We start from the raw sequence: 25,773 nt of genomic DNA on the forward strand, positions 1-25,773 counted from the left end.
TCATTGGGGAATCGGATGATGGTTGCAAGTAGTTGCATGATGCAAGGAGTTGCATGATGCAAGGAGTTGCATGATGCAAGTAGTTCCATGATGCAAGGAGTTGCATGGCGAATCGTTGGTTGCGGCTTGGGCTTAACAGTGGCCTGCTACAGTACGTGAGACCTTGTTGCATTTAACCCATTCTGGGCGGGGACCCCTTTTGGTGTTCTAAGCATTTATATGTTACACTTTGGCTATTGAAAAATATCAGATCTACAAGCTTGTAGCGCGGCACTGAGTGCCGCGCTACGAGCTTGTAGGTCTGCTATTCTTTGAAAAATCGTGAAAATGTGGCGCAAAACATTGAATATATATATATATATATATATATATATATATTCTTTCAGAGCGAACGTTTTGAACTCAAATCTTTGCTTCTGGGAGGGAGGTCCCTGGAGCAACATATTTTCAGATGGGGGTCGGCGGCCAAATACATATATCTTTGGGGGTCCTTGCTTGACATGAAAATGTTTGAGAACCACTGACATAGAAAAATAGTGTTTTTTCAGGAAACTGTCATGATTTACAGTAGAAGAACATTTGTAGAATCGTCCTCCAGGACGACATAGATTAACCCCTTTTGGTGTTAGCATTATGTCATGCTTTAGCTATTGAAAAATAGCAGATCTACAAGCTCATAGCGCGCCACCGAGTGGCGCGCTATGAGCTTGTAGGTCTGCTATTTTTGAAAAATCGAAGAGCGACTGACATAGAAGACATTTTTTAGAATCTGATCTCAGGTCAGAATGGAAAACTGTCAGGATGTAGAAGACATTTTTAGAATCTGATCTCAGGTCAGAATGGATTAATGACGTGCTGTCTGTGTCCCACCTTGAACACCAACAGAACCAGTGACGGTCCCTCACTGGGTGAGAGGAGAGGAGAGCGCTCAGCTGCTGCAGCCCAGGAACAAGACTCTGGCTATACTGGGCCTTGGCAGCAGTGTGGGGACACCTCCTGGAGGTACAGTACATACAGTAGGCCTACACTATACACTACATGACTACAGTATCTTCTGCCAGGCTGACTCGGAAACAGAAACCAGCTGAAACTACAAAATGTACATTTTGCCGGAAATAGCCGACAGACATTTTCCGTCATCGTTTTAGTCGACGGAATCAACACAGACTTTTTTTAGAAATAAAAATAATAATTATAGTAAAAACAGTGAATTGTCCGGGGCACTCAAGAGTAAAAAAAAAAAGAGGAATATCCTATTTTTAATTAAAATGCAACTGCCAGCATTTTTTGACCATGAAAGGTCTTCATTTTCGCCCTGAGTGCCCGGATGTCTGTTGTTCTGTTATTTATGTTTCTACTATAGTCATCTTTTTACCTCCTGTGAAGCAGGGGTTCTCAACCTTTTTGGCTGGGGACCCCCGGAAATGCTTTGGCCATGTCTCGCGACCCCCCGCCCGGCACCCCCAATACAAACTGACTGCAAAAATAACCTTATAATAGAGAAAAATATATCATAAATGAATACTGAAACCAGATATAATCATTAAGGGAGGTTTATGCATGTACTATGTGTACTATGTAAACTCTTAATTTCTATTGTCCAGCCATTCATTTTTTTTAAATATAATTTGGGGTCCCCCCCCCAAATAATTTGGTGAATTTGGTTTCAAAAAGTACGCACCCATATGCTGTATTTATATATATTAGATTATATACTATATATCTCTATATCATATCATACTATAATTAACCGAATGTCTGTGTGTCCGTGTGTCTGTGTGTCTGTCTGTCAGAAACAGTGCCGTAACTCCTTACTGCCTGCACCAATCACTCCCACTTTTCACACAGGCATTGACCATATGAATATGGAGGGCGTAACGAAGCCCTTTTTCGATTTGACACATTAATGATTATTAATTTATTTATTAGTCAATTACAAACGCACCCGGGCGCAGTACCCTTCACGGCCACAAGGGGGGGGGGCAAATATCTCACAACGGGTAAGGACTAGTATATATAACTATAATATCAGTTGTATCTTTAGCTCAGGAATACAGATCAAAATATATTATATTATATACTATATATCTCTCTCTCTCTCTCTATATATATATATATATATATATATATATATATATATATATATATATAATTATAATATCAGTTGTATCTTCTTTAGCTCAGAATCACAGAATCAGCTCAGGGGCTCCACACAGATATAGCCCCTGGCCTACGCTTTTAAACAGTTCTGAAACTTTGAGCATTCCCTAGCTCCTCTGGACAGTGTGCTCTCAGTATGGGGAGACTGAGAGACAATGCCAATGATTGCATGTCACAGGTGCTGCTAAGTAGTCTTCCCAGGCTGGTCCTCTGAGCGCGGATTGGCTCCTGGTGACGAGGGGGTGGGCAGACAGGTTGATGGGTCTCCGCCTCCACGCACCACAGCAGACCAGACCTGTGGCTGAAAGAACTGATCAGCACTCTGTATAATGTAACCCCTTCACGATATATATTATAAGTATATATATATATATATATATATATATATATATATAAGCATAACCACGTTATCATATAATATATATAAATACAATCATCACGTTATCTCATAAATATATATATAATCCCCGATATGTAACAAGGGTATACAAGTTAGTCTGTCCGTTCCTCTCAGGCAGGTCTGACCACATTGTTTACTGTCCATATTCCTCTATGAACGGACTGTTTCCAATTGCTCTTTTTTTATACTTTTGTATAGCCTTTGTGCAATGATTTGCGCTGTGCTGCGCAGCAGGTGGAATCGATCTAAACGAGCAATTATCTGACATTCAGAGGTGTTGCGCACCAGCGAATATATATTCAATCTCCAAATCCCCCCCCCCCCCCAGGTATAGAGGCGGAGGTTTTGGTGGTGGAGTCCTTCTCTGAGCTGCGGCGTCGAGGCGCCGAGGCGGCGGGGAGGATCGTGGTGTTCAACCAGCCCTTCGTCAGCTACTTCGAGACGGTGGCGTACCGCGGACACGGCGCCTCTGAGGCCGCCAAGCTGGGCGCCGTCGCCACGCTCATACGCTCCGTCACCTCGTTCTCCATCAACAGGTATTTGTCTGTCTGTCTGTCTGTCTGTAGGGCAGCGGTGGCCGAACGGTTTGCGGAGCGGTCTTGATATCGGAAGGTCGCTAGTTCGTATATCCCCGGACCGGCATGTTACAATTACCACCGCTGAAGTGCCCTTGAGCAAGGCATTGAACCCCTACCATGAAATGTTCTATGAGCAGGGCCTGGCTGTAAACAAGTTCTTGAGCTTAGTCCAGTTATCCTGGGTAAACATAGTACCTTTCCTGTCTGTCTGTCTGTCTGTCTGTCTGTCTGACTGTCACTATTCTCTATCGACAGGTCTGTCTGTCTGTCTGTCTGTCTGTCTGTCTGTCTGTCTGTCTGTCTGTCTGTCTGTCTGTCACTCCATTCTACCTTCCAACTACCTAGTTTCACTCAAAACTATTTTAAACTGTTTTACAAAATAGTTAAAACATTTTTTTTTTTTACCAAAACATTTAGGGATAATAAGGGGTAAGGCGGTGCGGAACATAGGGCCCATGGGGAACCATTCAAGAGTAAATCCATACTAATCAATTACCCATCATTTATAAAGTGTGGATCCAGGACTTGATGGGACTTTTTGAGGGTTGGGCTCAGGATAATAAATCATGCACTTGAATGGTTCTTATGGTCCCGACTCTCTCCGGGAGTGTTGTTTTTGGCAGAAAATTTCTATTTTAGTTTTAGTCATAGTCTCCTGAATAGTTTTCATTTGGTCTTAGTCACATTTTAGTCACCTGGAATGTATTAGTGTTAGTCTAGTTTTAGTCGACTAAATGTCATAAGATTTTAATCGACTAAATCTACAGGTGATTTAGTCGACTAAAATGTATTTTTGCTGGCCTTGTTGCCGTCATAATGACTTATTTTACACTTATTTTACACTACAAGCTTGTAGATCGGCTATTTTCAGCATGCAACCAAGTGTAAAATGACTTATACTGGATCTGTTGTCCACTAGTCCCTTCCTAACATTTTAGTCTAGTTTATATTTGTTGACGAAATTGTCAGTATATTTAGTCTTAGTTTTAGTCACCATAGCATAGTTTTAATTTAGTTTCCATTTAGTTTTCTTCAGTGGAAAAGGTAGTCGACGAACATTTTTCGTCTTAGTTTTAGTCGACGAAAACAACACTGCTCTCCGGGAGCCAGGAGGGCTCAGGATATAAACGATGGGTCAACTCACCACGTCTCCTGTGGTGGCCAGATGCCAGGCAGATGTAGTTGCATTCGCCTCGCTGCAGTTTTACTTCACTGGAAAAGTCCTATAGCTACTGTACCCTGCCACGACATCCTCGCTAAAAAAGACCTGTCATCCTTCATCCACCATAGAAAACAATAATGTTTGTTTGGTCCGTTGTATTATATATATATATTTCTTTAGTTTTGTGTACGATGTTCCTCGTGTTTATTGTAAACACAAGAATCCCAAAGGTCACGGGGGCAGACATAAAGTGACTGGAAAGAAGTCAGAGGATTTAATGAAGACGAGAGAGTTGGAGACGAGTATCGCGTTACGTTGGAATGTAGGAATATTTAGCGTTATGAACTTTAGGCGAAAAAATACCTGCCAATCTATTTCATAAACCACCCTTCACCTTCACCTATCCCGTAACCCCGGGGGGTCGTTGGGGCACCACAGACGATCTGTTGACCAGCTCTCTCCATCCCTCTCTGTCCTCGGCAGCGCTCATTGCCTCGCTGAGTTTCAAGTGTGTCCATTCTCCGATGTTATCTTCCCATCTTTTCTTCTGTCTCCCTCTTCTCCTGCCACCTCGTACGGTGCCTTGCAGGATGGTCTTTGCAAGGCCTGAGGATCTGGTGATGTCCGTACCACCTCAGTTTACGCTTTATGACAGTGGTCAGAAGGTCATCATGTGGGCCGATGGCTTGGCTGATCTTTTGCCGTACTTCCTCGTTTGTGACATGTTGGGTGTAGGAGATACCCATGAGTCTTCTGTAGCATCTCATTTCCATACTCTATATTCTCTTCTGTAGCTCAGCTGTAAGAGTCCAAGTTTCACAAGCATAGAGAACGATTGACATGACGAGTGAACGCAGTAGTCTCACCTTTGATGTCAGGCTGATGTTTTTGTCTTTCCATATGGGCTTGAGTTTTGCCAGGGCAGCAGTTGTTTGTGCAATTCTGGTAAGGACTTCCCGTTTAGAACCTTCATCGGACACGATTGCTCCAAGGTATTTGAAGCTGGACACCGTGTCCAGTGCCTGTCCGTTTACTTGGATGTCTGAGCGGATGCCACTGTTGTTGTTGGTCATCATTTTGGTTTTGTCTGCATGGATTTCCATTCCATAGGCTCGGGAAGTGATGTCAAGCCTTTCCACTAGGCTGGCAAGTTATTTTTCTTCACCAGCTTAGCCCATCAATGTCATCCGCAAAACGGAGGTTGGTGATTGGTCTGCCTCCTATGCTGACAGTTCCTTCATGGTCTGCCAGGGCATCCGTCATGATACGCTCCAGAAAAATATTAAAGAGAATGGGTGAGAGAAGGCATCCTTGGCGCACTCCAATTGTTGTCCTGAACCAGTCTCCGAAAGCTCCGTTGTAGATAACAGCACTGGTAGCTTTGTTGTACAGTTGTTGTATGACAGTGACAAGGTTAGGTCTGATGTTATACTTCCTCATGCCCACAGCGCAGCATGCCATACCCGTTCAAAGGCTTTCTTGAAGTCTATAAACACGTGGTAAAGGTGTTGTTGATGCTGCAGATATCTCTCGCAGATAATCCTCAAGTTGAAGATCTGTTCTGTGGTGCTCCGCCCTGCCCTAAATCCAGCCTGTTCTTCCGCTATGATCAGTTCAGCTTGAGGTTTTAACCTATTCAGTATTATTTTCAGAAGGACTTTGCTGGGATGGCTGATGAGACTGATGGTGCGGTAGTTTTGGCACAGTTGAAGATTGCCTTTTTTCGGAAGTGTGATGATGAGTGACTGTGTCCATGATGTAGGCCATTCACCACTCTGCCAGATTTTGTTGCACAGGATGGTGAGGGTGTCGATCATGGGTTCTCCTCCTGCTTGTACAAGCTCTGCTGTGATGTTATCCAGTCCGGCTGTTTTTCCTTTTTTCAGTGCTCAGACTGCTGCCTCAACTTCTTCACAGAGGATGGGGAGCTTGTCTTCTTCCTCTGTGGATTGAGGACATGTCAGGACTGTTGGATCTCCAGTTGCCGTGTGGTTGTAGAGGTCAGAGCAGTATTCTGTCCACCTTTCCAAGATGTTCTGTTCTTCCGTTAGGCTTTCACCGGTCTTGCTCTGGATTGCAGAGACTCTGGTCTGTTTTGGTTTTGTTAGCTCCTTAACAATTTCATATGCCTTCTTGGTGTTGTTGTAAACCACCATCTGTTTAAATTCATTTCATTACTAAAATCTGAAAAACAAAACGTATATCTACAAAATGGGTTATTTTCTGAACCAATAATGTTCAACTAATGAATGCCCTTTGCTGCCTGTATTGTATGTACAGTACACTGTGTATTGTAGCCTACTGTATACTAATTATGAACCTGTGCTCCATACCATGTGATCATGGTCGTGAGGTGTCAAGGCCCCCCAAAAATATAATGTAATTGGCCGCCGACCCCGATCTGAAAATATATATAGTTCCATGGACCCTCCCAGAAGCAAAGATTTGAGTTAAAAACGTTCGCTCTGAAAGAATATATATATATTCAAAGATTTTCGGTGCCGGGCTATGAGCTTGTAGATCTGCTATTTTTCAATAGCTAAAGTATGCTTAACCCATTCTGGGTGGGAACCCCTTTTGGTGTTAGCATTACGTTATGCTTTAGCTATTGAAAAATAGCAGATCTACAAGCTCATAGCGCATAACATTGCTTTTTCAAGAAAACAGTCAGGATTTAGAAGACATTTGCAGAATCGTTCCCAGGTCAAAATGGGTTAAAAAAACACCAAAAGGGTTTCCCTTTTGGACCACCTTTTGGTGTTAGCATTACGTTATGCTTTAGCTATTGAAAAATAGCAGATCTACAAGCTTGTAACGCGACACTCGGTGGCGCGCTACGAGCTTGTAGATCTGCTATTTTTGAAAAATCGAAGAACGACTGACATGGAAACATGGCTTATTCAGAAAACTGTCAGGATCTAGAAGACCTTTTTAGAATCTGATCTCAGGTCAGAATGGGTTATCAACACCAAAAGGGGGTTCCAGCCCAAAATGGGTTAAACCACGATGAAAATGAAATGTAAAACTCACCACACAAGTGGCCCTCTTCAGTCCACACACAGGCTGGCAGTTCTACCAGGACGGCGTGAAGCGCATCCCCACGGCCTGCATCACGGTGGAGGACGCCCAGATGATGGGCCGCATGGCCCGCAGGGGAGGAGGAGGAGGGCGCCCCCTGGTGGTCCGCCTCAGCATGGCGGCCCGGAACCTCCCCGACGCCCCGTCCTTCAACACGGTGGCCGAGATCAGGGGCTGGCAGCATCCCGAACAGGTACCGTACGCCTGTCCTTATCCCGTTCTGGTGGCGGGCCGGGAACCCCCTTTTTGGTGTTTTTAAAGCATTATGTTATGCTTTAGCGGTTGGAGAAATAGCAGATCTACAAGTCCATAGAGTGCCGCGCTATGAACTTGTAGGGTCTGCTATTTTTTGCTATTTTTTTTAACTCAAATCTTTGCGTCTGGAGGGTCCCTGGAACTACATATTTTCAGATGGAGGGGGTCCGCGGCCAAATACATATAATTCTAGGGGTCCTTGGCATTTATTATTTTTCTTTCCGTTCCTTTCCTTTCCTTTCCTTTCCCAAGATTTTTTGCTTTTCTCCAAATATTAGTTTTTCTTCTAAAATACAGAAAAGGGTAGATCTAGACTAGGCTAAAGAGTTGATTCTTTTGATTGATTGATTGAATACTTAACATTTTGCAGGAAAGGGATTTATAAACCCAAGAAAGCACTGTACTCTGGCAAATGCAGTTATGAGGGCCAGACCCGTTAATATGCACACACACGCACGCACACGTGTGTGTGTGTGTGTGTTCTTTCCCCAACCTGCTCTCTCTCTCTCTCTCTCTCTCTCTCTCTCTCTCTCTCTCCCCCACACGAGTGATGTCGTGTCCTTCTGTCCTGTTCCGTGAGAAAACAGGAGACGGGCGTGGTGGTGGCGACGGCGGTCTTAACACAACACACATCTTTTGAGTCAGGATTTTGTGAAATAAGCATCGTGCAAATGTTTTGTTATTGTTGCCACAAAGTCGAGAGGAACCGAAAGCGACATATTTCACTGCGTGGTAACTCGTATGAGATGTATAACAAAATGCCTCTTGGCCTGCTGAGCATTTAGAAGTGGTGGGGAAAAAGTACTCACTTGTTTTTATTTAAGTAAAAGTAGAAAAAAATGTAGAAATACTCTACAAGTAAAAGTATTTGGAAATTGGAAATACTCAAGTAAAGTAGAGGTAATACTAATTAGCAATGCACCAAAATAGAAATTCTTGGCCAATACAGATGTTTAAAAAAAAAAAAAAAAAAACCAACATAGCCAACGCAAAATGTATATGCTTATCAACAACAGATAAACATCGGCTACTGTCAATTTGCCCCTTTTGGTGTTTTTAAGCATTCCGTTATAATTTAGCTATTGAAAAATAGCAGATCTACAAGCTCATCGAGCTTGTAGATCTGCTATTTTTGAAAAATCGTGAAAATATTTATTTCAGAAAACTGGAGGATTTAGATTTTTTTTTCTTCAACGTCATGTCTGAATCGGTTCAGTACAGTGCTTACTGTAAGTAAAGGTATACTTGGTTACTTTCCACCTCTGCCGAAAAAAGCAGCACATGATTGTACTGTGTGTGTGCAACTCGTCTCTGACTGAGATGTAACTCGATCCCAGCGCTGAGCCTCTTTGCCCCCGCTGCCCGCCGCGCGTCGTTTGGGGGGGAGCCGGCGCAGGCACTGCAGCCCTGCTGACTGCACACATTCCTACAGCTGTTTAGTCTGTCTGTGCTTCTACCTTCAGCAACGTGACGTCATCTTTTTACGGAGAACCACCAAGTGTATATATGGCCATGCAGCCCTCTGCGTGGAAATGCTTCATTTAAAGGGGAACATTAGCCAAAATAATAGGCGATCTACAAGCTCACAACGCAACGTGGCTATTTCATAATAATAATAACTAGGAACAGACTTTAACTAGAAAAAGTGCCCTTCTGGGCACAGGTCTCCACCAGGATAGGAATGTAGGACATTGCAGCTTGCCTTCATCTGGTGGTTGGATAAAAGGGCAACAAAAGTAAATTATCCACAGATCCGTGCAGTTAGAGGTAAAAACACTTTTCGGCCAGTTATAGCGCCACCTTGAGGCTGAGTTGAAATTGTTCATGTGGCATTTCGTCCTCGGCCTAGTGGGAATGTGCGTGCACAATTTCACGGAAATCACGCGATGTGTTCATGATTTGCAGCATTTTGTTTGAAACTGAGCACTCCTGTGAACTGAGACTGTGTACCAATTTGCGCGATGTTTGGACAAAATCTGTAGGTGTACTGTGCAAAAACTTGTTTTGCACAAAGCGGCCTCCTGGTGGCGCTATAACAGGCCGTTCTGGAAAGTTTGGGGCAGAGGTTCATCGTTGGCATCCAGGGAGTGTGTGTGCAAAATTTGGCATCGACCGGGTTAACGGTGGCCGAGATTAGCTGCTCACGGACACACACACGGACACACGGACGGACACACGTACGGAGTGCAAAACATACTCTCCCCCCATGCCTTCGGCCTGGTGGAGACAATAAGAAGAAAAAAACCTAAGCAAAACAAAACGGATACAACAACGGTACAGGGTTAAAAAGATAAAAGGATAAACGAGGCCTCAGCTGGGGAAAGCTATCCTGAAGAGGTGTGTTTTGAGTGAGGTTTTGAAGGAGAGGAGAGAGGGAGCAGCTCTGAGATGGTTGGGGAGTTCATTCCAGAGTTTGGGGGCCGAAACATAGAAGGCCCTGTCCCCCCAGGTGCGGTGCTTGGCCTTGCAGACCTTCAGGAGGTTTAGACCGACTGTCTTTTGGTGAAGAGATTTTGTGTACCGTAAACGCGGTGCACAGTTGTTGCAACTGAACTCGGGTCCGTTTCACTAGGTTAAGGAAAAAGTCACAGTTTTTTTTTTGCAAGTACACGTAAGTCTCTCTCTTGAGTACCGAGTCTTGAAAAGAAGTCTCAAGTCAAGTCACTGGTATTTTTTATTTTATTTGATCAAGTAAGCCTAAAGTCATCAAGTTTGTGAAGTCCAGGGCTAAAGTCGATACCTCTGAGAGGCCTTAAAGGGACATTTCACCCTTTTTTGCAAAACAATATATGTTAATGACGTGTAGAAGATTTAGAACACTTTCCTGGGGGTCTTTGTGTGTGTAATTTGTGGTTGTAGATATTTTAAGATTTTAGCAGTGAGTCCAGTGTCTCTGATGTCATGGACACTGGGCTCACTTACTTCCTGGATTACTATAATGCTTTGGTGCACTGCTCCTCCTTGTGGATAGGGGGAGGGCTGTCTTACTGAGACAACATGTAGTCCAGGAAGTAAGTGAGCCCAGTGGTCCATGACATCAGAGCCACTGGGCTCACTGCTACAATCTAAAATATCTAAAACCACATTATTTCACACACACACAAAGACCCCCAGGAAAGTGTTCTAAATCTTCTAAACGTCATTAACATGTATGTTTTTACAAAAAGGGTGAAGTGTCCCTTTAATAACTGATTGTACCCAACCCTTTTTTCAAGATATTTTGGCCATTATCTATTCTATGGAACGGAAGGCCTAATCTGCTCAGTTTAAGCACATTGATTTGTGGGCAGCACAACATTGTGAGCTGGACTTTGGACACCACTGTCCTATAGCGTGATGACATCTTTTATCACTGAGCTAATGGAGCCTGCCGGTTTGCGGAGGGGAGATATATTGCCTTTTGATCACTGCCTGTCAGTGCCTGAAGCCTGTGGTCAAACCAGACCACAGGATCTACATTTCACAATAAATAGAGCGGGGAACCCAAACCACGGCAGTTGAGTAATTTATATTGTATTAACATACGGTATTCTACCATACAGATTGGTCAATATAACATTTTGTTTGCTGAGTAAAAGGTTACATTGTGTAGCCTTACGGGGGCCACAATAGTCAACAGTTGAGACCAACAGTGTATAGGAGAGACAGACAGGAGGACAGCTGAGAGGGAGACAGTGTAGGAGAGACAGACAGGAGGACAGCTGAGAGGAAGACAGTGTGTAGGAGAGACAGACAGTAGGACAGCTGAGAGGGAGACAGTGTAGGAGAGACAGACAGGAGGACAGCTGAGAGGGAGACAGTGTGTAGGAGAGACAGACAGTAGGACAGCTGAGAGGGAGACAGTGTAGGAGAGACAGACAGGAGGACAGCTAAGAGGGAGACAGTGTGTAGGAGAGACAGACAGTAGGACAGCTGAGAGGGAGACAGTGTGTAGGAGAGACAGACAGTAGGACAGCTGAGAGGGAGATGGTGTAGGAGAGACAGACAGTAGGACAGCTAAGAGGGAGACAGTGTGTAGGAGAGACAGACAGTAGGACAGCTGAGAGGGAGACAGTGTGTAGGAGAGACAGACGGTAGGACAGCTGAGAGGGAGACAGTGTATAGGAGAGACAGACAGTAGGACAGCTGAGAGGGAGACAGTGTAGGAGAGACAGACAGTAGGACAGCTGAGAGGGAGACAGTGTGTAGGAGAGACAGACGGTAGAACAGCTGAGAGGGAGACAGTGTAGGAGAGACAGACAGGAGGACAGCTGAGAGGGAGACAGTGTGTAGGAGAGACAGACGGTAGAACAGCTGAGAGGGAGACAGTGCAGGAGAGACAGACGGTAGAACAGCTGAGAGGGAGACAGTGTAGGAGAGACAGACAGTAGGACAGCTGAGAGCGAGACAGTGTAGGAGAGACAGACGGTAGAACAGCTGAGAGGGAGACAGTGTAGGAGAGACAGACAGTAGGACAGCTGAGAGGGAGACAGTGTGTAGGAGAGACAAGACGGTAGAACAGCTGAGAGGGAGACAGTGTATAGGAGAGACAGACAGGAGGACAGCTGAGAGGGAGACAGTGTAGGAGAGACAGACAGTAGGACAGCTGAGAGGGAGACAGTGTAGGAGAGACAGACAGTAGGACAGCTGAGAGGGAGACAGTGTATATAGGAGAGACAAGACAGTAGGACATCTGAGAGACAGACAGTGTAGGAGAGACAGACAGGAAGACAGCTGAGAGGGAGACAGTGTAGGAGAGACAGACAGTAGGACAGCTGATAGGGAGACAGTGTGTAGGAGAGACAGACAGTAGGACAGCTGAGAGGGAGACAGTGTAGGAGAGACAGATGGTAGGCAAGCTGAGAGAAAAGTGTGTGCGTGTGCGAATGTGCGTGCGTGCGTGCCTGTTTGCGTGGGTTCAGTTGGAAATGAGGACATCGGAACACTAAATATTACTTTTCGTCAACCATCACTATTTAAGGTTTCTATGGAAAGATGATTACACTGGGAGTCTGGGACTCTGGGAGCTCACTTTGATTTCTGGGGAAATATAATTATTATGACGTCGGTCCCTGTAGAATTTGCAGTTGCCCTAGCAACTTTTCTTTTGAAAAAAAAAAAAAAATGTTGCTATTTCTACATCCCAACTACGCTTTATCATTAACATTCATTCATGCTATCAGAAAGTATATTAGGAAAGAAAAATCATGTATTCATTTTGGAAACTTACTATGTATTTCTTCTAAAAGAAAGAAATAAAAATACATGGTTACAAAATACAAGATGGGACCTATTTCATTAAAAACAGTTTGCCTGCCAGGAATTGTTTAATCCAGGTTACTGGCGCTGCGATATACGACATACCCGCCTTTTTGTTTTATGTGTTTAATCCGCCGTATTGTAATAAATAAATAAACTCTGTCTTTGCCGCGGAGATAGAGACTAGATGGTTTCGTTTTGATGACGAAACCGGAAATCATCACATGCTTCTGGGAAATTGAGGCCAATGCAAATTAATGGGGTACAACGCCTCATGGAGGCGGGTCTTGTGCTGCGTCTTCCGGGTGCACCAAGATGGTGGATGGTGCGATCGGTTCATAACAAACCGAGGGACCTTTTTTCGCCGTATTTTCACGGATCAAAAGTCCAAATAATTCAGCCTATGCTCTAAAGGTAATACGACAATCTCGGCAGCGTAGGGTATTTGATTAAAATGCGGGTTACGCGTTTAAATCAGTCAAAATAAATTAAGTTTTGTTTTTGGCGTTTCTGCCTTTATTGATAGTCACAAGTGAATAGACAGGAAAGAGGGAGGGAGAGAGAGAAGGGGAGAGACATGCAGAAAAGGTCGTCATGAACGGGACTCGAACACACGACTGTCAGGCCAGAGCCTTTTATGTGGCATTCGCCTGGACCGCTAGGCCAGCAGGCTTCCCCCCTTTAATAATTCTCTAATTCGTCTGTCTGTCACTCTGTCCGGTGGCGTAACTCGGAAAGGCAAGCGTTCCGACCAACACGGTCTCAAACGTGGGATGTGTCTGATATGAGTGGCCGAGGTGTCCAGCGCTGAGTGGCAACTCTTTAATGTATGCATCGGCTTCCCCGATTGGCTATAACCCAAACCAGTTGGCTTCCCGGTTTCTCTAGGCCTTGTAATAATAACGATAAACCTACTAACCTAGTAATAATGTTAATGATAATTATTATAATGAGGACTATGAGAGAAACAAGGGATATACTTTTTGGGTTTAGGATGATTTAAAAACAATGTTGAGTTCATCCTGTCATTTCAGGAATGCTAAATATATCACTGCCGTTACAGTGAAGCACTTTATAGAGGAAGTTAAACCACGAGATGAAACTTTAAAAGCCTTCGGATGATATACTGCTTTATTTTATCCCACACTAGGAAAAGAAAACCTAAAAAAACTAAAGTATTTTAAGATCATGTCGATGACGGACACGCATGTCGGCTTCATCGTCATCGGCCTCCCGGTGCACATCCATCCATCCAACAAACATGACCTCAACATGTCGCCCATACATGGCAAAGCCTGCTGATTAAGACTCATTAGATTTCAACAGTCGGTGTGTGATGATGATGTGTGAGTCACGCCAGGTGGGTGTATACAGGTTCCGTTGACTCTCCAGCGTGGGTGTTGTATTTTTTTTGTTTTGTTTCTTTTTTGTAGTGGGATGAGCCTTGTTTCTTGTTCAGGAGCGTTAACATGACCGTGAGTCATGTGGCTGGTCGTACGGGGGAGGGAGAGGGAGAGGGGGGGGGGGTCCCACTGCTGACCTATAGCCTCGCACGGCTGAGTTTTGCCAAACTTGGTGATGGGGGGGGAAAACTTAATGGTTCATACCCCTGGACATCCTGCATGGAAACACAAAGCGTGGGTGTGGGAAATGACTGAGCCTGTGCCAACAACCACCGGTTGGCCTAAAGCAACGACGTTCATTCACTCAAGCGCTGCACTTAACTTCTTCTCTGCTCTCTACGATTATAATCGTAGCCCTAGGCTAAGGTACTTTTAGGGCTCCATTTTCGTCACCGCTAAACCCAAACTTCTTTGCCTTTTTTTTTTTTACTATTTTGCAAAACATTTTTGAATAGATAAAATGGCCAGTCTACAAGCTCACAACGTGTCAATGTCAATGCAGATTGGCTAGTTGAACTATTCAAAAATACAATAAATAAATGAAAAAAGGCCAAGAAGTTTAGGGATAAGGGGTTTAGCGGTGACGAAAACGGAGCCCTATACAGTAGGACGGTGCTAACTACAGTATGTACATGGGATTTTTTTAAATCCAGCTCCATTGAGCCTCCATTATAACAGGATTTTCAAAGACTTGTATCTCTAAAGCTGTCCATGGTGAGCTGTCGCGCATCCCGACGATCGTAAATCATTTGCGAGTTTGTATCGCATCGCTGTGCACATGTAACTGTTTTGTAACGAGAGCTAAGGGGTATGAGCTTATACGGCTAAACGATCAATGTCCTCACAACAACAATGAAACGAGGTAGAGCAAGAGCGGACAGATGGCACAGGTTACGTGTGCTTATGCTGCCACCTAGCGGGCAATAGAGGGTATGCACATGCATTAGAGTGAATGGGAAATCCAGTGGCAAAGTGAGTTTAACGTCGGTCAATGCAATCAGATTTTCTGTGTGGATGTATGGAATGTCAAGGCCAGACAAGTCGTTTTTTGCCACTCGGTAGGCGTTCCTGCACAACTTCCGGGTTTGATGATGATGTCACGCGCATACCCTCTATAATGGAGTCAAGTACAATTGTGGGGTATTTGTCCAATATTCAGTACCTATTTGAAAACCTTAGTTATGAGTTACTTTGTAGGTTTTGATTATTATTACAGATCATACATTCAGCCTTACACACATTTTGGCCATTTGAAAATAGCCGATCTACAAGCTCACAATGTGTCGCGATGCATATTGCAGTATTGATACTTTTACTAGGGATGTCCCGATACCACAATTTCTGTGTTAGCAGATACCGATACCAAATACCGATACCAGAGAATAATATATATAAAGAAAAAGTGCCCTTCCGGGCACAGGTCTCCACCAGGTTATCCACAGATCCGTGCAGTTAGAGGTAAAAACACTTTTCGGCCAGTTATAGCGCCACCTTGAGGCTGAGTTGAAATTGTTCATGTGGCATTTCGTCCTCGGCCTAGTGCAGGGGTCGGCAACCGGCGGCTCAAGAGCCGCTTGCGGCTCTTGAGCACTCCCCTAGTGGCTCCCTGTAGCATTACAAAAGAATCTATGAAAATGTATAATGTTTATTTTTTCACATTTTTATTTTTCATTTATGGTTTCTGTAGGAGGCCAAACGTGACAGAAACATTCTTAAGTTTCCCAATTTTGTAAAAAGTGTGTAGAATAAATATTATGATGGATTGCCTGTATGCTTAATCTGCAGTATAGCCCTGAAACATGACTGTCAGTCATGACGCAACAGCAGCCTGTTTTACGCAATCGCAGTCCAAACGTGTATATAAACATTCCGATTTAAAATATAAAGTCCTCGCCACATGTGCCACGGGAGTTAGAAATGTGCTGGTACAGCGATTAGCATTGCTGCATCCCGCGTTGTTTAATAAAAAGCATTTTTATCCGATCGCCCCTTTTCTCAAACGGGGTTGGGAAACAGTTGCACACCGGGTGGGGGCGCGTAGTTGAAAGCCAATGGCCAGTAAATAACTGCTCGGATAAAAATGCTTTTTATTAAACAACGCGGGATGCAGCAATGCTAATCGCTGTACCAGCAACATTCTAACACCCGTGGCACATGTGGCGAGGACTTTATATTTGGAATCTGAATGTTTATGTACACGTTTACAATGTAAATGTAGCGATTGCGTAAAACAGGCTGCAGTTGCCATGACGCACCATGGCTAAATCTGCAGTGACAAACTATCAAACAATAAATAAAACGTGGCAAGCCATTCACAGACGGTGACTATATGAAGGAGTCATATAGACGTTTTATTATCTCCCGGGTTGCAACGAAACAGCAAAGCAGCAGCCAGCAGTGGTGGAGTTTAATTAGCTGCGATCCACTTCTTAAAAGTTTGCTCCCTTCTGCCTTCCCACACACTTGTGTGGAAAACATGGAATGCTCTTCCAGACAATTATGTGAACATGAAGAAACTCGCATTTGGAGTATTATCCATCTTTGGATCAACGTACTTTTGTGAGCAGATATTCTCAAACATGAACTACATTAAATCCAAATACCACACACGCCTCACCGATGAGAGCTTGCAGTCGTGTGTGAAGATTAAAGTGACATTTTACATGCCCAATGTTGAGAAGCTCTCCAGCGATGTCCACACACAGAAATCACATTAAACGGGTAAGAACACAATGCAAAAAACATGGCATAATAATGGAGGGTGCGTTGACTGCGTTCGGAAATGCGCACCGGGAGCGCACTCGCCTATTAGTTTGCATTGCACAGTGCACTATTTCCGAACGGGCTTGAACCATAGCGCACTTTTTATTTTGATAGATAGGCTAATATCCACTTGCAGCCCTGTTGTCTTCATTATATAAGCATTTTAAGGCTTACATTTTTTTTGCGGCTCCAGATAGATTTTGAATTAATTTTTTTGGTCGAAAATGGCTCATTCAACATCTTGGGTTGCCGACCCCTGGCCTAGTGGGAATGTGGGTGCACAATTTCACGGAAATCACGCGATGTGTTCATGATTTGCAGCATTTTGTTTGAAACTGAGCACTCCTGTGAACTTTGGAAGCCAATCTTAACCAATCAGGATGGAGTCTGATAAATCTGAAAGACCCGTTTCGTTGAATGGCTCTAGAGAGACTGTGTACCAATTTGCGTGATGTTTGGACAGAATCTGTAGGTGTACTGTGCAAAAACTTGTTTTGCACAAAGCGGCCTCCTGGTGGCGCTATAACAGGCCGTTCTGGAAAGTTTGGGGCAGAGGTTCATGGTTGGCATCCAGGGAGTGTGTGTGCAAAATATGGCATCGACCGGGTTAACGGTGGCCGAGATTAGCTGTTCACGGACACACGGACGGACACACGGACGGACGGACACGCGGACGGACGGAGTGCAAAACATACTCTCCCCACATGCCTTCGGCCTGGTGGAGACAATAATAAATAAATAAATGAATAACTTATTTTGAAGTCCACCGACTGGGAATAGTGTTTATAGCTATCTATCTATATATCTCGTGTTGTGTTCATAGCAGACTCCTCAAATGTTGCACTTGCAGTTTGGGCAACTCGAAAGCAATCTCCACATGCCCCAACATTTTATTTACCTGTCATAGTGTCAACCCCTGTGGACCTGGGACCTTCACTGGCTTGTACTGGGTTATATAGCTTGGACATGGTTCCACACTGGATTAAACTGGGTTTTACTGGCGTGTGCTGGCTTGTAATTTAGTTCCACATGTGAATGTGAGGGTGTTGGCTGCAAAAGAGAATCTCGCAGTCGACTGACGTTGCCAAAATACATACATGCAATACAATAAATCTTTCAGTGACCGGCAAAAATAAACCACGGCGAAGGGTAGAGAAGGGACAGACGTGTCACAGAGAAATGTAATGTTTAATATACCAAAATACGTTTTGTTTGGCTGATTCAGTCGAACAAGTTAACCGTTCCACTGGAACCATGCAGTGTAGTTTGATCTTGACCCCAGGAGGGGGCGAATGTTTGGGGGGGGGAAACCTGCGCGTGAGCACACGATTTTTCTTTTACCTTTATTTGATTCTTTTGCCGTTTTCTTTTTTACAATGCCATAACCCCTAAAAATGAGTTATTTTAGGATAGCAGCGCACACACACACACACACACACACACATGATGACTGTGATAGATTCTGTTTGTTGTGTTGTGTTTTGTCTTTGTCCCGTCGGAACCGATTTCTGAAGCAAAGTTAGAAAACTGCGCAAATAAGTAGTTCATTGCAGAGGGCGGGCGGGCTGGCGGGGGCATCTTTTGTAATATGTCTCGAATGTGCACACCGTGATTATAATCAAAATAGTAAAGTTTAGTGAAAAGCCTCGGCAGGATAACAACACAGCAGCATGTACATGAGAGTCACAACAACTCGCGCTTTACGGCAGATTCGTAACCATAGTGATGCTGGTCTCTTAAAGATGGAGTGCCACATTTGTTTTGTATTTTTCCAGTTTTCCATGTGTTTTTATGAGGTGACGGTACTTTCATTAGACACCCTGGAGTCATTTTTATGTGCAATGGTGTGTTAACTTTGTATTTAGGGTTTCTTCCTGGAGGCTGAACCCCTTGACAGTTTGCATGGTTTCCGCCGCCATCGGTGTATGAATGGGTGAATGTAATGCACCAATATATGTAAAGCACCTTGGATAAAGAAAGGCGCTATAGAATTGCACCATTTATTTTTTTATTTTTTTTCCTCCCCTTTTTATTTTTCCCTCCCATGCACTGGAACAAGCTCACAACGTGTCGTATCTTCCCGTGTTGTGAGCTTGTAGATTTGCTATCGTTGAAAGATTTAAAATTGGCTAGCTTTGATTATTGGTACGCGCCACATTTCAGTTATTTGTGTCATAACTGCCATGTGTTCACGAAGCCTAAAAGGAAAACATAAATGCATTTTGTATTTATGTGGTATGTTTAATGCCAAAATCGCAGTTAACCCATTTTGGGGCGGGAACCCCCTTTTGGCGTTAGCATTGTTATGCTTTAGCTATTGAAAAATAGCAGATCTACAAGCTCATACGAGCCTACGAGCCTGTAGGTCTGCTATTTTAGAAAAATCGAAAAGAACGACTGACATAGAAACATAGCTTTTTCAGAAAACTGTCAGGATGTAGAAGACATTTTTTTTAATCGGATGTCAGGTCAGAATGTGTTAAATCATCATCATCATCACAACTATAATCGTCAGCTGAAATGTCATGATGGTGACCAGCCCTCGTATTTTGTTGCTATTTGAGGTTAGATGGTTTCCCGTTGTTGTGTAAGACCCGATCATCTTCCAGAAGCAGAACTTCACAATGAGGAAACTGAATCGGTGCTGGAACAAAGAAGTCACAAAGTTCAGATGAAACGTCGGTTCATGACGATGTCACGCCATGTCGCCTGCACTGTCAACGATTCCCTGACGGCACTGAGACATGACAGACGGTCACATGTTTTCTAATAATTCCGTTGAGGCCAAAATAATCATATTTTAACTGGCAACCACCCCTCAAAAATAATCATATTTGAACTGGCAACCCCCCTCAAAAAGAATCATATTTGAACTGGCAACCCCCCTCAAAAAGAATCATATTTGAACTGGCAACCCCTCTCAAAAATAATCATATTTGAACTGGGGACCTCCCAAAAATAATCATCTTTGAACTGGTGACTCTGACAAGCACTTGGAATTGCAGTCATTGCATTTAGTTTCACTCGGTTCCACACACGGATATTGTCAAAATAGCCGAACTACAAGCTCACAAATCAGCTATTTTCACAATGTTTGCCTCTTTCTTGCATAATATTTGCCAATTTGGACTAAAACATTTCTTAAAGGTCATTCATTCATATACTGTTGCACATCAAGCTAATCATCTGGGGGTCCCCAAAATCATTTGGGGACTCCCGGTTTGGGAACCTCTGATCTAGGCCAGTTATTTAGGTGGTTCAGACCACGTCTTCAGAAACATCCCATCACACACTCATAGCTGTCCATGTTTTTGATTGATTGATTGAAATATTTATTAAGTTTGCAGAATTTACAGTACATTTCAAGCACAAACTCAATACAAAGACTGTTAACTGTGAGTGGACGACCCAATTAAGCATTACACTTGTTTACATCAGGGTCCACATTGTTCAATTCATATCATCAAAAGAAAACGTGAGGGTTGCAACTATTTGACTCTTTTTGATACAGAGACAGACATGGCGGCAAGACTAACTGATTTGTTTTCATTTTTGTATCCAAAATGAGTAAATGGCACAGGCAGACTCTTCACATACTAGAGCATGTCTGAAATAAATGTGCTGAGATCGACATGTACATATGAAATAAATGCTCAAACATGTAGCTAGGCGTAATGTTGGAGTCCACAGAACACAGAAGTGAACCTTTCAAGCCCGTTTTCCCAACTCGCTGTTTTCTGCGAGACATTACTCCATACGCCATGTCTTCAAAACTGGTGCCAAACTGAACAACCAATATGTCAATTTGAAGCTATGATTCCCTGTTTTCGTTACTAACATTTCATTTGATTAATTTTCCACAGTAGTTGATTATTTTATTAATAATAATAATCATTTAACTGCTAGTGACAAAAAGATGAAGAAGCCGTGAGAAAGATGAGCCATGGGCAACTGAAGGGAAGATTCAATCACTGATGAGTTTAGTTTAGTTTAGTTTATTTGATCATCCTTCAGTTTCAAACACAATATTCAAAGACAATGAATGCAAGCCGTTATGAAAACGGTTCAAATCAAAATGAAGAACAAAGAACTATAATGTCTTCCTAAGAAGACATTATAGTCTTTCTAGTAAGATGTGGTTTCTTCTTAAATGCCTTCCTTCCATGTTATCGTCGGGGGAATAATATCTTCTTCTGAAAGAAGAAGTGGAACTGCCTGCTCATCAGTCAGGATTTGACATGATTTATCATTTCCAAATTTGTCCCTTTCATAACTGTAGGGTGGCATCTTGTGGTGCTAGATGCACCACATGTTCTCTGAATAAAAACTAAATCACATTGTTTATCTTGTAGAGTATATTGGACCCTGGGAATATTATATTTACTCCCAATAGATTTTGAATGTGCACAAAAAAAGAAAGCAGTGTTTTGAAACATGACGTATGTAGTTATTCTACTGTATGTGTTTTGGCTATTTCAGTCAGTAGGTTCTGTCTCAAATGAACAACATCAGATCGGAAACACCAGGTACCACAGTATGTGTACAATAAATAGTTTACTTTGTATGACAAATAGTATCACATCGCGACACGTGTACAAAAATGTAAATGTACTAATGTCGACAACATATTTTGAGATGGCGGTCCGCGACCAAATACATACCTTGACATGAAAAGGTTTAAACACCCAAAACCCTAGCGTGGCTTTGGCCAGACTGATGACATGGATTCACTCTCACTTCCTGCCCAGGTTACAGGTAACCCCGATACTGCTGCACACCTCTCACCCTCCCTCCTCCACTGTCTGTCTGTGTGTGTGTGTGTGTGTGTGTGTGTGTGTGTGTGCGTGCGTGCATGTGTGTGTGTGCGTGCGCGTCCTGTCAGGTGGTGTTACTGAGCGGCCATTTGGACAGCTGGGACGTGGGCCAGGGCGCCATGGACGATGGGGGCGGGGCCATCATCTCCTGGGAGGCCCTGTCAATCATCAAGGACCTGGGTAATGACGAGGGACACGTTTTACTTTTTGCAATAACTCGCGACAGACGGGTCATCATGAACACGGCGGGGGTTTGGCGTGACGCATATTGGCCTGGAGTGAGCTGTTGCTTTTATAATACACCCACACACTTATTTACCATATATGACAACACTCACCATAGGCTCCATGCCAGTGGTTCTCCAATGGGGGAGAGTGTGTCCCCCCTAGCGGCACGCAGAGGTACTACAGGGTACGTGAGAGAAAGTAGAAACTGGGAAAAACTAGTTAACCCAATAAAGGCCAGGAACGTGGCATTACGTTCATTTCTCCTCCCCCCCCGCCTGTGCCAGAACGTGATATTACGTCTTTCTTTAATCTAATTTAATCGGTTATTAATTTTGCGGCCGTGCGCGCATTTTAAGTAAATGTGCTCAGAATGCTCTGATATCAAGTCGGTCGCTCCTTTCCTTATTTGTAAGGTTATATTCTTCAAAAGGTGGATTGTAGTTCATTCAAATTCAAAAGTTGCAAAAACATTGCAGATCTACAAGCTCAAAACATGCTGTGTTTTGAGCTTGTAGTAATGGAAAAGTAGGGCATTCATTTACAAACAAGAAATTATCACATAGTGATATTTGTCAGGTGAAAGAAGCGCTGTCTCCGTTGTGTTCTCCCCCCACCCCCATATATTATTTTAGTATATATTATTTTAGTAACGTGTATGTTTGTGATTGATTGAATACTTTATTAACAGTTTGCAAAAAAAAAATACACATGTAGGTTACAGTTATACAATAACGCTAAAATGCTTTAAACAAAAACAAATACACATGTTACAGTTATACAATAATGCTAAAATGCTTTAAACAAACATCGTACTCTAAAAACAAAAGTTTATAGACTTTATATACTTATATACTATATATATTTATTATATATTATATAAGTATATATATTTATATACTTATAAAAGTCCATATGACGTCACGTTTAGTACTCTGGACATAGCGGCGCCGCTGTAGCCTTTCGGAAGGGCTGGTCGCCGGCGCCCCTCAAATGACATTCATAAGATCGACGTCCTAAAACGTTGATGTCCTCACAAGTATACTGTAGTAATGTGTGTGCGTGCGTGTCCAGGTCTGCGCCCCAGGAGGACCCTCAGAGCAGTGCTGTGGACGGGAGAGGAACAGGATGGCGTCGGAGCACAGCAATACTACAACACCCATAAGGTGTGTGGTTCACTTTAGTACTACAACACCCATAAGGTGTGTGGTTCACTTTAGTACTACAACACCCATAAGGTGTGTGGTTCACTTTTACTGTTGCTCACCTGCTTGTTAGGGAAGCTCGAGGTTGTCGGTTTGAATCCACACAGTGGGCGGAAGTGCAGTGAGACACATGAGACCTCCGACTTGGCAACGTCAAATAATATATCTATATTTATTTTGGTCAGTAAACGGCTTTGATCTCGCTGGCCGTTTCTAAATGTGTCTTTGTGTCTTCCATCCTCTCTCCCAGGTGAATCTGTCCAACTATGACCTTGTGATGGAGTCTGATGAGGGGACGTTCACACCGCTGGCTTTAAAGTTCAGCGGCAGCGACGCGGCATGGAAGGTAATAACGTTAGATAGTGTGTGTGTGTGATGGTTTTAGTTCCCCAAACAGTGGGACTGTGGGTCTTGGACACATTTTTATTTTTTGTTTCCCACATTTTTGTTTTAACTTGTTGTTATTAACATTTTCAAACAACATTCCCGAAAAAAAAGCAAAAAACGAATTAAAATTTCAGTACATTCATGAAGAAATCAAAGAAAGGTCAAAGAAATTCCATGAAGTAGTAGTGAAAATAGACGATCTACAAGCTCAACGTGGCCTAAAAAGATGCATTGTGAACTGATATTGTCACTACTTTGAGTCCCAGGCAAACATCCTAATTTCTCTTTTGGTTCTTAGCGCTGAAACGTTTAGCAGGCCTGGGATCCCATTTTATTTTTTTATTTTTATTTTTTATTCTTTATTTACCCAGGGAAGTAGCTGAGCACAGGTGCTCATTTTCAGCAACGCCCTGCACACAGAAACACAGACAGACACACACACCTAGGAGCTGACCAGTACAACCACAGTCTTATACTGTTGGCCACTAAGCAGCTCCAGGGGGAGCAGTTGGGGGTCCAGTGCCTTGCTCAAGGGCACTTCAGCGGTGTTGGGTGAGTGATGACAATCACTTCCCCACCCAGATTTTTCCTGCCTGGCCGGGGAATCGAACCGGCAACCTTTCGGCAACAAGGGCGCTCCTCTAACCCTTAGGTCACCGCTGCCCATTATCCCCAATCTCACCAAAGCCGTCCAGTGTTTCTCTCTGTCACACCACTGTCTGTCTCACTGAGGTATCTTGGCACAGAGACTGGTCAGCTCCCAGTGACTGACCACCACAGCAGTCTGCGGTGGCACTGGGTTGTACTGGCTTGTTCTTAAACACAATGGATGCTGCCAGCATCTTTCAAATATAAGCGCTAGAGTGCCAGGAGATATGGCAGATTTTACTCTGAAAGGTCCCCACCCTTCCGTTCCCCACCAAAACCGGTAGGCATAATGTTCCATTCTTACATCGTGCTGGTCACGCTAAAGTCTCTCTAGATGCGTTACTCTTCCAAACGAGAGGCATGCTGAAGTCAGAAATGAAGACAGAAGATTGGTGGAAAATCATGGAGAGCCTAGATTAGGAGCCATTCTTTCTGAGCCGTAAACAAGGAAGTGAACGGTAACGCGTGCGTGTGCGTGAAACAGCAAGTAGTACGAAGGAAGGAGAAAGAGAGGCCAACCAAAAAAATAGTTTTTGGTTATATCAATAAAAAAGCCCTCTGGGGACGCTGTGGGCACTGGCGGCGTGTTCCCTCCTCCGCGTCATCAGTGCCCATACCCGAGGCGGGGGTTGGCGATAGGGCCTTTCTGTGTGGAGTTTGCATGTTCTCCCCGTGTCCCCTAGGGTAGATACCCTCACAAAAACATGCCGTAATCCTGGTCTCTAAAACTACCTCCCCCTGGCCAGCCGGGGCGCCTGATGGAGGGGAAAGGAACTGGTCGGAATAACGTGTCCCTTCCACGCGCTACGTCCGGCCGGGGAAATTCCCCTCTGTCAGGTGAAAAGAAGCAGCTTGGACTCCTCATGCATAGAAGGAGGCATGAGGTCAGTCCGCTGCCCCCCCCCAGGTTGGCAGAGGAAGTGTAGCGCCCAGGATTACATTAGATAATTGGCACTGGGTGAAAAGAAAACTGGGTTACAAAATCGTGGGATAAAAAAGAAAAAAAAAAAAGCCCTAAAGTCGTGTATACACGTCCAAGGCCTCCTGTGGTTTGATTAGAAAAGATGTGTATACACAAAATTGTGTTCAATAAACCACTGGAGTCACTGGGTTCTGTCCTTAAATAAAGGTATTGCCATATTGTATCTCAACCCACCAGGTCATGGAGCACGTTGTTCAACTGCTGGCTCCCATTAACACCACCAAACTGGAGACCCAGGCTTTGGGGACAGATATATCACCCTGGATGGAGGCCGGGGTCCCAGGTAAGTCTGTATGTCTATCTGTTCAAAATATGTGTCTGTCTGTCTGTCCATCCTTTATCCAAGGCTGCGTTAGCTTGTGCATTACGTTCAGCCATTCACGCCCACATTCATTCACCGCAAGGTTCCCATCGGGCGCTCTCCCAGCCACTCTACCCCTGAGCCACTGCCGGGCCGGGTCCAGTAAAGGAACCA

General features: G+C 43.8%; 1 protein-coding gene across 2 annotated transcripts in view; it reads left to right on the forward strand.

Annotated features, from left to right (window-relative positions):
* Window positions 1-25,773, forward strand: part of LOC310855409 (carboxypeptidase Q-like) — a 33,676-nt gene that overhangs the window by 2,978 nt on the left and 4,925 nt on the right. For both annotated transcript variants that reach the window (XM_083760393.1, XM_083760394.1), the window contains exons 4-10: window positions 886-1,002; window positions 2,889-3,096; window positions 7,352-7,571; window positions 21,920-22,031; window positions 23,151-23,242; window positions 23,532-23,627; window positions 25,476-25,581. In XM_083760393.1, coding sequence (XP_083616519.1) covers window positions 886-1,002; window positions 2,889-3,096; window positions 7,352-7,571; window positions 21,920-22,031; window positions 23,151-23,242; window positions 23,532-23,627; window positions 25,476-25,581 — 951 coding nt within the window. The remainder of the gene's footprint in view (window positions 1-885; window positions 1,003-2,888; window positions 3,097-7,351; window positions 7,572-21,919; window positions 22,032-23,150; window positions 23,243-23,531; window positions 23,628-25,475; window positions 25,582-25,773) is intronic.

The sequence above is a fragment of the Protomyctophum parallelum genome, assembly GCF_964188405.1.
Source record: "Protomyctophum parallelum genome assembly, chromosome: 3".
NCBI lineage: Eukaryota > Metazoa > Chordata > Actinopteri > Myctophiformes > Myctophidae > Protomyctophum > Protomyctophum parallelum.